Here is a 12,277-nt window from a genome sequence, read left to right as displayed (position 1 = left end):
GAGAAACGTACAGTGGCTGTAAAAAGGTAAAAAACTTAAAGAGGCTAAAAATGACTAAAGCTGGAAAAACCATGAGAGAAAAATCTTTAAAAATAGCCACAAAAATGAAAAATGTAATAAAATAATTGTGCCTGTGAAACTTTATTAATGCAAACTTATTTTATGTATGTATAGCATTTTTTTTTTTTAATTATTATTATTTGAGATAATTAGCATTTTTTTTTTAAATTATTATTATTTAAGATAATTAGTATTTTTTGCGTGTACAGACAAACTTTATTTGGGGCAAAATTGTAAAAACTGTTCTTTTGATCATAAAGGTTGCAGATCCCTGGTTTAGGTCCTTGTTGTCTCAACGTGGATGTGATATTGCCGCTGGGTAGCCTCTACCAGGAAGGGTAGAGATGTGTTCTCATTGGACAATAACAGTCCGCATCAGGAGAAGGCAGAAGTACGTCACAGGTAAGTGATGGTACTGCGTTCAGGGGAAATAGAGAACATTTTCAAAGATTAAAAAAAGGAGAAGATTCATGGATGGAGAGAACATGAAAGTGGTTGGTTTCGGTGAAAGCCATTGACCCACAACACCATGCTTGTAAAGATTTTTATATAAAGTACCTGTAACAGTTGATCAAAGTATTCTTATTTCCCACGTACATATTCATACATCCACATAGTAACAGGTTGCAGCATCAGCACTCTAGTGACACTAGTAGCCTCGACTTTTTGTTCAACAAAGATTCTTGTTTACACAATATGATTCACAAATGAAAAAGGAAGGAGAACCGACTTCGTCATCATTAGAAGTATCATATGTTACACAATTGTTTTCGTCTTGTACGTGTTGCGAGAGAAAATATGGCACGGAGTTATGAGTCGATCGATGGTGAGAGCAGGTAGCCCGTACTCTTCTGTTGGGTCCTAGAAAGAGGTTCGTTCCACGCGTTTCTTTGACCCTCAGTTTGCCTCTTTCTTTTTTCTTTTTTTTAACTGTTCCTGCAGAGCAGACAGGACCGGAGCAGGCGGAAGAGAAAATGGTGGAAAAACACCGAGGGGAGTTTCTCACAAGTACTTCATCGCTTCTCTTGTTCGCCAGAATTTGACATACTGAACAATGCAAATAGAAGATTTTCGGCGTGTGTGTGTGTGTGTGTGTTGCGTCTGTTATCGGGCATTAACACGTTTTGTAAAACAGAAAGGCTTTTGTTGAAATCAAAGTACTAAAGTATTTTAAAGCAGTTTCACGTTGTCTGGACTTTACTTGAGTTTTACCTTTTCAATTCCACTCTCTATATAATATTATATTGATATTATAATATTATTTTTCTTGCAATCGGGCTCAATTTCACTGCTTTACCATAAATTGGCTAAACAACATGTGTACTTCCTCAAGCACTTCCTTAGTCGGTGAGATTGCCAATGCCAAAACTACAAGAAATCATTAGCTTGTAAAGCTACCTGTTGACCTATCGGCAGTATTTAGCTTGACTTCCACGACCAAGCAACTTATTCTTCTGTTTTCGGGGCCAAACTCACAATTTGAAACCAAATGTATACCGTATCAGTTGCATTTATCAACATGTGAGCGAGTTGAATGTTTCAGCTGGTCTTTGTGATCTTTTAGTAAAATGTTTCAAGCGTGGTCGTCAAATAGCCACCGAGGAGCCGTCGGGCCAATGACAGCTGAGCAATGACTACCAGATGGCGCCATTCAAGGTATACCTCTTTTAATAACAGTTTCCTTCAATCCTTGTTAATATGATCAATAGAACATAAAGATTGACAGGAGATATAGAGCATAGTAAATCGAGAAATCCCGTCACGTCATATCTGATTAAAGCCTTGATCAAATATTTCTAGATGATAATAACATTACTGTAATGTATAACTGGCACCTTTTTAATTTAAATTTTTTACTTAAATCTTATCAGATAGACTATTTTCAACCTTTGGACGTGTTTATTCATCAATTAACTCGTACCATGTATAGATCCCATCAAACTACTTGCAGTTTGGGTTATTAAGTAACCCCACATTATAAATGTATCCATATATTTTTATAAAAAATGAATTATTCAACAGTCGTTTGTTGGGGAAATGCCATTGAAAGAGATGCTACTTGTTCAAACTTGTCAGTTCTGAGGAAAGGCGTGTAAACAAGTCAGCTTGCCATGGATTCACTCTCCCTGTGCATATTTGTCTGATGAGGTCTGATGCTGGATCAAGGCTACATGTTTGTTTGGACAGCGTGGAACCTGCTGCAGCCCGGCTGGTGAACACCTCAGCACAAAACACAACCAGTGGTCGAACATCACCTGCATTGTGGAGACACCCAGTCTGGAAACAGGCATAACATTCGGGTTCCAGTCATACGCTTTGAAAGTTTTCCAGCGTATCAGGAATTGTTCTTGAATCTCATTTGTTTTTGTCTATTAAAGCACAAAAAAAGACCAATATCAAATTTTGGAGAAAAAAATAAATAAATCCTCAATTTGCAGGCAGAACGTTGAATGCTCCAGTTTAGGATGGCTCCAGTTTTGGCACACATCTTTGCACAGTGACACATAAAACCTCACCGTGTATTATAATCACAAGCTCTCCATGTCGTCCTCTTGAAGAAAGTCTCGAATACATGTTGTCGCAACATTATGAAAAAGCTCATTCACGATTCCTTTATAGTCTTCCTTGTTCAGCAGTCGGAGACTCTGAGTTGGCTCATGTTTGTTTTGTTTTTTTTTCCCATATGAAATAATGAGTCTTTATAGAATGATATGGCACAAAGATGTCTGCCTCGTCTCCGAAGGCAGAGGTTTTTCATAAAAGTGAAGACAGTTTATTGGCAGGGGCAAGACCCAGTGATGTGACATCATCCAGGGTTGGGAGTCTCGCCAAAAGGGAAGCTGTGGAACATGTGTATGTCACTTTATGTTAGTGTAATTAAAATCTTTTTTTTTTTTTTTCACTTGATTCACCTTTATATTGTCCACCAATATCAAATCATGGCAGTTTATTGGCTTGCAGCTGAAAGCATCCATAATACAGGTTTCCATGGCAGACATCTTCCGGGTTGTATTACGTTTGGAGGCTGAAATAATTCAACGGACAAATCAAAAGTCTATAGAAGTTGAGATTTGGTATATCAACCAGTATAAATGCAGGGTTCACAACCTCTGATTGACGATTGCCATTGGGTTCAGTCTTGAGCAGAAGTGCTGCTGTCGTTGAGGAATTTGCTCAGCTGACTCTTCACGACAACTTTATCTTATATATATATTATCTGTGTTGGACCCCTTCTTAAGTAATTCAGGCCCATTGTTGCGTAATTCAAATTGTAGGGTCAAACATTCATATGGCTTGAAAGTGAGGATTGTTTAAAAGGTGTTTTTGTGAAACCCCCTTCCATTTAAAAATATTACTGCATTTTCTTATCCTTGTGTCATCCTAACTGTTCCCAATCATTTTGAGTTATTTTAGACCCTGAAGCGCCGTGAAACCAACTCAAATGATGGAAGATATCGATGGTCTGTCACTTTCACAGGCATCCCTTATCCGAGAGTCCCGGATGTCACATCACTCGCTCTTAGCTTTCCGTAGTTCAGTGCGGCGACCGCTCAAGTCTCTTCTTCAACATGAGGTGCGGCGTGGCCAACACAAAGCAGCATGCTAGGAAACCTATAGAAGCACACATGCATGTCAAACAACTCGGTGATTAAGTAAGCCGTCAGGTCAGTGGACCAGAGAGTCTTTAAATATGGGGCGACTGGACTGGACTGAACCAGTTCAGAGCAGACTGGTGCAGATGGACAGAGAGAGATAGAGAGAGGCAAAGACAGGGAGAGAGAGAGAGAGAGAGAGAGAGAGAGAGAGAGAGAGAGAGAGAGAGAGAGAGAGAGAGAGAGAAAATCTGTGTTGTCTCAGCGTGTCCTGGTTGCTGTGGCGAGCAATGAGCAGAGGAAAGATGGGCGGGGTTGTGAGGCGGGGCGGGGGACGGACTTCAAACAGCAGCCAAGGTCTCTGGAGCCCGGAGTGGCAACAGCAACATCAAAGCATAGGCTTGGAAGAAAAGTTCACATCTACACTTGCAGCATCTTGCCCTGCGCCTCCACGGCTGCAATATAAATCACATTTTACAAATCTGACGTGTGCACGCGTTGGCTGCAACGGGTCACACGAGCCGCTCTTTGGACAAGTCCTCTATGAACCAGCACCAGCAGTCATTCACACAGCACACAGTCCAAGTGCAGCAGAGTTTTTCTTTCTTTCTTTCTTTCTTTCTTTCTTTCTTTCTTTCTTTCTTTCTTTCTTTCGGATGGTCAGCACCAATATGGACTGCAGGAAAAAAGTGCGGCGGTCAGAGAAAGAAAGGATATCCCCCGGTAAAATGTGCGCTGGAGGGGACAATATTGCAAATTCCCATGTTTTTTTTTTGTTTGTTTGTTCGTTTATGTAAACAGCGTGCTAATGGTTCGTTTTCATAATGTGTGCCACAATGATTAGTATTTTATACTTTGAAAAATAGATAACTGGACTCCCGATTCTAAGAAGGTCTTACTGGATAAGCCCGTACAGTACTTTACGCTATATGCAGGTGGATTAATCCACTACAGTACTAATATATCAAATGTTGGTGGTGAATTTGACAGTCTGACAGACTCTACCTCATCCATGGGGTGATGTTAGTTAACGCTCTCGATGTTAGAACAGTGGGCCTTCAGGTGAGTGCAATAAGCTTGGGCAGGACTACTGGAAAGGGGTAATGTGGAATTGGCCATAAGCAAGTGGTCATGTGCAAGGACGTATGAAGTGACCTCATGCAACGTGGTACATTTCTCTATAGATAAAATACCTGGATGTTAAATATATATACATATATACTGTAAGTTGATGATTTATATATGTATATATACAACATTTGCCCTTAATTATGTGAATCTGTGTTGTCTGGCGTCTCAGGCTCCTTTAATCAAAGCTACAAGTCGATCAGATGTCATTCATTTTCTCAGCTAAACTGGCAAGTCTTGGATTAAAAATGCTTCCAATCTCAATCTTAACCGTCAGTGTGACATTAGGAATTAAATACCGAATTCAGTTCTTCTCACTTCGTGAAAGTCTGTTCAGTTTTAAGAGCCTCGTGAAATGTGAAATGTGGGCAATTACGAACTCGTCGAGACGCCAGACAACAGTACTGCTCCAAGGTAGCGCTACACTGCATCAAACTCGTCTTCCTGTCCTCAAATTGTGAGTTTCCGGTCCATCCAGACCCGCCCACCCCCACCCCCTCCCCCCTCCCAGCTCCTTTTTATCGGTCAAGGCCTATGAGGAGTTTAGTTTTCTCCTCCTCTTTCTTGCTCTCGTTTTTCAGGTCGGCAAACACCTGGGTAAAGAAGTGTGGGTCGGTGTTGATTTGGAGCATCTTGCCGCTCATGCGGTTGATGATCTCCAGGCAGCGGTCCCAGAAGGCCTCCTTCTCTGCCTCCACCAGGAAGGGCTTGAGTGGGTATGAGATCTCATTGCCCATGTAGGAGTAGGACAGGTAGAGGCAGGTGAGCAGCGAGGCCTGCAGCTCGCGCTCCGAGGCCACCTCGGCCGAGACCACGTCGCGGCATAGCATGTAGAGGAAGACCACGTTGGCCGGGGTGATGAAGCCCTGGTCCTGCCAGCCCTGCAGGAGGAGGGATCTGTCCACGCTGCGCAGCCACAGCACCGGGTCCGTCGGGGATAGACGCTTCAGTCTGTAGCACCGACGGCACAGGAACTCACCCAGGCTGCGCATCAGCTCGCTGGTGGACGCCTGCGTTAAAAGTAGATGGTCAGCAAAGGGAACCCAGATGAAGAGGAAGACTGGGGGTGACGCTATGGTCATCTCAAAGCAACTGAATCGGGTCACTAGTCAAATGTCTTAGAAGAAGCCTTACATGTGAAAGTGTAAAAACCTTCTCTTACCAAAGGAGAATATATACACAACCATCTCTCTTCTATTTACAACATTATTCTTTTTCCTCTGCCGACCAAACTCTCTAATCCAGCGTCAACGAGTCATGGTCAATCCGAGATGATCTCTTTTGTACCCAATGTGACCTCTTGAGACTCAGACAACCACAATGAAGATTGTTAAAACACATCAGAGAGACATATGATCTATTAAAATAGGAAAATTAAAAAAACAAAAACATTAACAGGATATTTTAGGTTTAAGGACCTGATCTGACCATCATTTACTTCGACCAGAGAGCCTCGTCAAGAGACCGGAATGAACTGATAATCTCAGTTGGATAAGGCATCTTCCAAAATGAACAAGTCCATCTGACCTGATTCAGTTGCTTTTTGTTTGGTCTGTCTCAAGATGGACATAGCTGCAGTGCGGTTGCAACACATTAGCTGAGCTGTCAGTTCTATGTGGGTCATTATGATGACTGGTTCAACAAAACAGCTGAGATCAACTACAAACATGCAGACAGCAGCAGACAAGTATGAGCTCCTGTTTATTCAACGTTGCTCATGGAAAACAGGCTCCGTGCTAACAGGCCACTGCTAATGTTACATATAGTGGGACTTCTATGGAGAGTTAATGAGAAGCTCTTCTTCCAATCAAGACATACAGGATGTGATTAATTGTAGCTTTGCTGCTAATTTAATAAAACTCATCAGTGGTGTTTATTTTACTGCCAAAAGTAGTGGTGATAAAACGTTACCTGGACAATGACACGCTTTGGCGTGCCGGCTGCAGTGGACGGCTGGATCCCGGAGCCCGTGAGGGAATTCTTTTTGGCAACCACAGTAGCTACGTTAGCGAAGGTCTTGGAGATGGGCAGGTGGGAGGAGGTAGTGGTGGTGGTGGTGGTGGCTGAGGGGTCCTGGCTTGGCGTGTAAGATGAGAGATTTGCACAAGACTGGGACTTCTTCAGCTTCGAGCTGTTGGAGGCTGAGTTGGCCGTGGCGGCTGCGTGACACTCCGGGGAGCTCCCTTTCCCTCCGTCCCCGCCCTCTGACTGCAGCTTCTTGGATCCCTTCCTCTTTGCCGAGACGGCCACGATGCGTTTCCATGGTAACACACTGATGATGGAGGGGCGTTTGAGGGACTTTGCAGCTGCAGCGGTAGCATCCTTTGCGTTCTTGCTGTTCTGGACAGCAGTGTAGTGGCCCACCGTGGCCGGGCCGTCCTCAAAGAGCGCCGCCTTGCGGTAGCTGGGAGACAGAGAAAGCACCGTGCCCATGATGCCCGGTGAGGATTAACGGCGGTGCAGGCAGTAAAGGGGAATAGTAGAGGGGCAAGCTCTCTGATGTGGACAAAGAGCTTTGACAGGAGCAAAGTGTCTCACTTCTGGAGGAGGTTAAACCTGTGAGAAAAGGAGAGGAGAGAGCAGAAAAAGATACACTCCATTAGTTGCGATGCAGAGTCACAGAGCGTTGGAGTGGTTAGCACTCGATCCTCACGGTGAGAACATTCCACATACTCTCATTTTCTCACACAGGCCAAGCGCATGTAATTAAAGGTTAAATAGTGTGAGAATGAGTGTGTGTGTGTGTGTGTGTGTGTGTGTGTGTGTGTGTGTGTGTGTGTGTGTGTGTGTGTGTGTGTGTGTGTGTGTGTGTGTGTGTGTGTGTGTGTGTGTGTGTGTGTGTGTGTGTGTGTGTGTGTGTGTGTGTGTGTGTGTGTGTGTGTGTGTTTCTCTATGTTTTCCATGGATCGATGGAAAGAAATAGTGTGTGAACTGTGAGAACACATCTTTCGAAAACATAATTTCCTAAAGAACGCTTTACCTGGGGCGGCTTCTCTTACTTTATTTTTTTTGATCAAGGTGTTTTGAGGCTCAGTTTTCCCCGTGTGAATGTGTTTTGTGTAGGAATATTAATTCCTCACCAGGACGGCACGAGTACCTGTGTGTCAGGCGTGACCATTAACTTCTAATCCAAAACATAACCCGTTCTGGAGCAGGTTAGACATTCAGAGTAAGTTACCACGCTGACTTATCCTGGTAAGAAGTGATGGAGAGTCACAGTACTGAAAAGCCAGGGTTAATCCGTGATGTTACCTTGATAAGAGAAAATCCAGAGTCGTAGTATAGGCCCCTGGACCGTTAGCCCATCATATTGACTTTTCAAATAAAACTCTTTCAAATACCATCGGATTTTAAATATTACTTCATGTCTTTGAACTTGACCTGGATTTAAACCAGATCAGTTATTTTGGAAAACGTGCCTGGCACTTCACAGCTAGAGACAAATTCTTTAGAAAAAAAACTGTTGAGTCTAATCCAGAGTTGGACTAATCCCCTTCTAATTACACCTGAATTTTGTTTATACAAAACTGGGTACTTTAAAAAGGTTAGGGTGAGGGTTAACACTGGTTCTTTAAACAAAACGGATAAAGATTATTTATATTTGAGTTGAAATACAGTTGGATGCTTTAATAAAGCCTTTCAGCTTAACTGTAACTATTTGACGTGGCTTAAAAAAAAAAAAGGTTTATATTCTGAATTTGAGTGAGTGGATTTCTCTAAAGTTTCAATGAAAAATCTGCTCTACCAAATGGTTAAAGAGCATATAAAGGGTCAAACTTAAGTCAGTGGCCATTAGTATTAAATATCAAAACTGATCTCTCTAAACCCCCTTTAAAGCACTAATTAATATACTACACTGCAAATAATTAATGTAAGGATTTTTCAGCCACCAACCATGGCTTTTCATATTTCCAGTAAAAACACATCAATCAGTTGCACAGACTTTGAAGAAAAGACAATTGACGTGAGCAAAGGTGGGGAATAAACACACATTCCTTAATGTTTACAATTACTATAGAATTGTGAATATTATTATTGGCGTGAATTTATGATCCGGGGAAAAAAATGGAAATGAAGATGTTTCCATATATGGGTATATACAGGGTGAATACACTTTAATTCTCATGTACTTGCCCAGAGAGACATTTCCATGGGATGTGAATGGGGATGTTGCTGTTGCCTAGCAACTGAAATATCTGAGCACACTCCATCCCCTGACAGAAACCCCCTTTTTTTGCTTTTACTGCCTCCAATGGCATGTTGGGTAATGTGCATGTGTGTTTTATGAATGAAGATATCACCTGAACCAATTGAGCTTTGCCAAGGGAAGGCAAAGTGCTTTTGAAAAAGAAACTTTCAGTTCATAGAGTTAAAACAAGTACGAGGGGTTTTCTCCTGTTTACCTGAAGTTTCTGGGGCCATAAATTACCCATTGTGGTCTCCTTATGATGATCAGATTTCCACATGAATGGATGACAGTGACAACAAGCTGTTTGGCTTTTCATGTTGTCTGAAATCAGAATGTTCACACTCCAAACTTTACCCATTTTCACCTTAAGTAATTTGGAAGACATTCTTTCATGGCCTGTTTCCTTTTATATATTTAGCTTCCCCTGAGACAGGCCATATATAATTGACATTACTCTTTTTATTATCTGAATGAGGATCATGAGTTACATGGGGATGTGTTTCTAAAAGCAGAAATAAATTCACACAGACAGATCTTCAGACTGAATCAACCAGCAGACCTGAAAAAGATGCCCAGACCATGGCTAAAGTGGCCAAAAAGAGTACTCCAGGTTGGCTGTTTTTTCCTATTATTATTATTATTATTATGATCATTATTATTATTGTTGTCGTTATTGTTATGTGTGTTATTATTGTTGTTGCTGCTGCTCTTATTGTTGTTCGTGAAGCCACAGATAAGAAAAGGAGTGATCCTATTCAAGCTTTCCCAAAATATGACCACAGATCAAAAACATCCCAGTTAAAAGTCATCCACACAAATCATTTCAGCCTGAACCCCCTGAACCTGAAATCCATTTGATGCTGAGGAGTTCTCTCTTTATTTCTTTTCTGAACACACTTTTGATCCACTCCCCTGAGGCCCTGTCTTAATTTTTCTGAGCTATAAATGTGTAAGACCTCAAATTGTGGTTTTGATTACAAGAGTCCTTTTCTCTGCATGTATTTAATTCCTCAGTGTCTAAAATTCGCAGGGAGCGCTTACGCTTGAACATTTGATGCATATTTGGTGAATAATCCTACGAAAACCATGCAAAAAAAAAAAAAAAAAGACAATTGTTGAATGTGCAAATGCACCTGATAGAATGTTGATCGACTGAACTCAAGCTGAAATGGTTTTCATTCTATGCAAATCTGAGATGTTCAGCATGAATTGTGTGTGAACACTTAAAGGTGTCCTGCCATCAGGGCAGTCATGTCTACCTTTCTGCTTAAAGCAGCATATAGGAGGCAACCCCGCTCACGCCGCCCTCACACGGGCCTGCCACTGTTCATCAGTATTATATAAGAACCAAGATAATGCCACAGAGGCAGGGAAAGAAATGTGCGCAAGCATCCATCTTAGCTTCAAAATGGAAGCTTTGGACTCCCCACCCCCCTCCCTCCCCAACACAAGGCAGCTTCAGCACCAACAGCCCCAAAGCTCCTGTTTCTCACAAATACTCCAACATAGACGTGATGAGATGCGATGCTTTCTTGCGTTTTGTTGCGCAGGATTAGTCATAAACAACATGCGGTGGCGGCTGGTGGCTCAGCCTCGTCAAGGCCTTCTCCTGGGGCCGATTTATATTTCATCAAGTGGAAGGAGAAGAGGGGAAAAAACATGATGATGCATGCATCAAAACAAGCCTCCATGTCATCCTACCTTCTGATTATTGAAGTCTTCTTGTGGGATCCATGAATCACACCTTGACCCCTCCTTTTTTAATGCGGTCAAAATGTGAAAGCGCTCTCGGTATCCAGATCTGGATCGGTTTAAAAACCCGAATAAACCCCCACCCAGTCACAGGCCGACAGAGGGGTTTGTCTCCCGGGTGGGCTTCTGCCTTTTTTTCTCTGTCTCTCCTTCTCCTTTTCCCTCAGATCTTCATAAATAAAGAGTGCGTCGCTCCTCGGTGAGGATGCCGATGCTTCGCTCCTTCGCTCGCAGCGAGTGGAAAGACGTCTTCCATTGAGAAGCGACGATCTGTGCGACGCTCACAGCTCGGACATAAATAATAACAAACCCAAATCGGCACAAAAAGAGGTCAGAGAAAGAAAGGAAGATAGGTAGAGAGCGTGAGAGGGAGGGAGGGAGTGGGGGGGAAAATGGCCACTATGAAATCCAAAAATAGACGGAGCGTTTATTCCCTCAGCCATGCAAACCTGCCAGAGAGAGAGAGAGAGATAGAGAGAGAGAGAGACCCGATGCTTTGATGCAGGCATCTGCAGTTATTCGGGTTGGATGTGGGTGGGAAACGGTGGCCTGTGATTGGCTGCTGCCTGGATGCTGCCGCCGCCGCTGCGCTCTGGCCCGGATTGTGGCAGCCGCGACGCTCCGGCCATTGGCCGCCGGCGCGGTGCGCGCAGCCTATCGAAGGAGGCGCTGTCCGAGGTGCTGAAGCTGCTGGTGCTGCCGAGGGGGAGTAAGAGGGTTGTGCTGGTGGTGGTGGTGGTGGTGGTGAGGATTTTGTGAATCACTTCGAGTAGGCCGAGCCCCCTCTAAACGCTGAGGGTGCTAAATCCGTCCGCAGACAAACAAGCTCATCTAAGCTGTTGCTGCACGAATAAGACAGCCACCCCCACACCAAACGTTCAGATATCAACAGCAGAGGACTTTCTTCAAAATGCAATGGGCCGTTTTGAGCTTGTTATTTGGTCACAGGCTCATTTTGCCTTCAATTCCATCATCTGCAGCTGCACCAAGCCTCTGTGAGTCAACAAATAAAAACAATATGGTTCACAACAGTGAGGTTCATGGCCGGTGAGGCAGAATCTATTCATCTATCCATCCATCCATCCATCCATCCATCCATCCATCCATCCATCCATCCATCCATCCATCCATCCATCCATCCATACATACATACATACATACATACATACATACATACATACATACATACATACATACATACATACATACATACATACATACATACATCTTCTATTCTGCTTAATCCTGTGTGGGTCGGTGTGTGCTGGAGCCAATCCTAATTTACTATGACACAGAACGTGTGACAACATAATAGACAAACAGATAGATAGATAGATAGATAGATAGATAGATAGATAGATAGATAGATAGATAGATAGATAGATAGATAGATAGATAGATAGATAGATAGATAGATAGATAGATAGATAGATAGATAGATAGAAAAAATGAATAATAATAATAATGATAATAATAATAATTATTATTATTATTATAATAAATAATAATAATAATAATAATAATAATAATAATAATAATAATAATGAAAATTTAG

General features: G+C 42.5%; 1 protein-coding gene across 1 annotated transcript; it reads right to left on the bottom strand.

Annotated features, from left to right (window-relative positions):
• Nucleotides 1-4,306: 4,306 nt before the first annotated feature.
• On the bottom strand, nt 4,307-11,190 carry LOC308124618 (cyclin-dependent kinase 5 activator 1-like). The gene is made up of 3 exons (XM_080487713.1): nt 10,672-11,190; nt 6,693-7,337; nt 4,307-5,791 (listed from the first exon to the last, which is right to left on the bottom strand). The coding sequence occupies exons 2-3, from the start codon at nt 7,212-7,214 to the stop codon at nt 5,300-5,302; spliced, it is 1,014 nt and encodes a 337-aa protein (XP_080343839.1). The 5' UTR covers nt 7,215-7,337; nt 10,672-11,190; the 3' UTR covers nt 4,307-5,299.
• Between the last annotated feature and the right edge of the window lie 1,087 nt (nt 11,191-12,277).

This window comes from Lipophrys pholis (genome assembly GCF_963383615.2).
Source record: "Lipophrys pholis genome assembly, chromosome: 19".
In the NCBI taxonomy this organism is placed as follows: Eukaryota; Metazoa; Chordata; class Actinopteri; order Blenniiformes; family Blenniidae; genus Lipophrys; species Lipophrys pholis.
The sequence above is the reverse complement of the archived record's forward strand: the minus strand, read 5'-3'. Positions and strand labels throughout refer to the sequence as shown.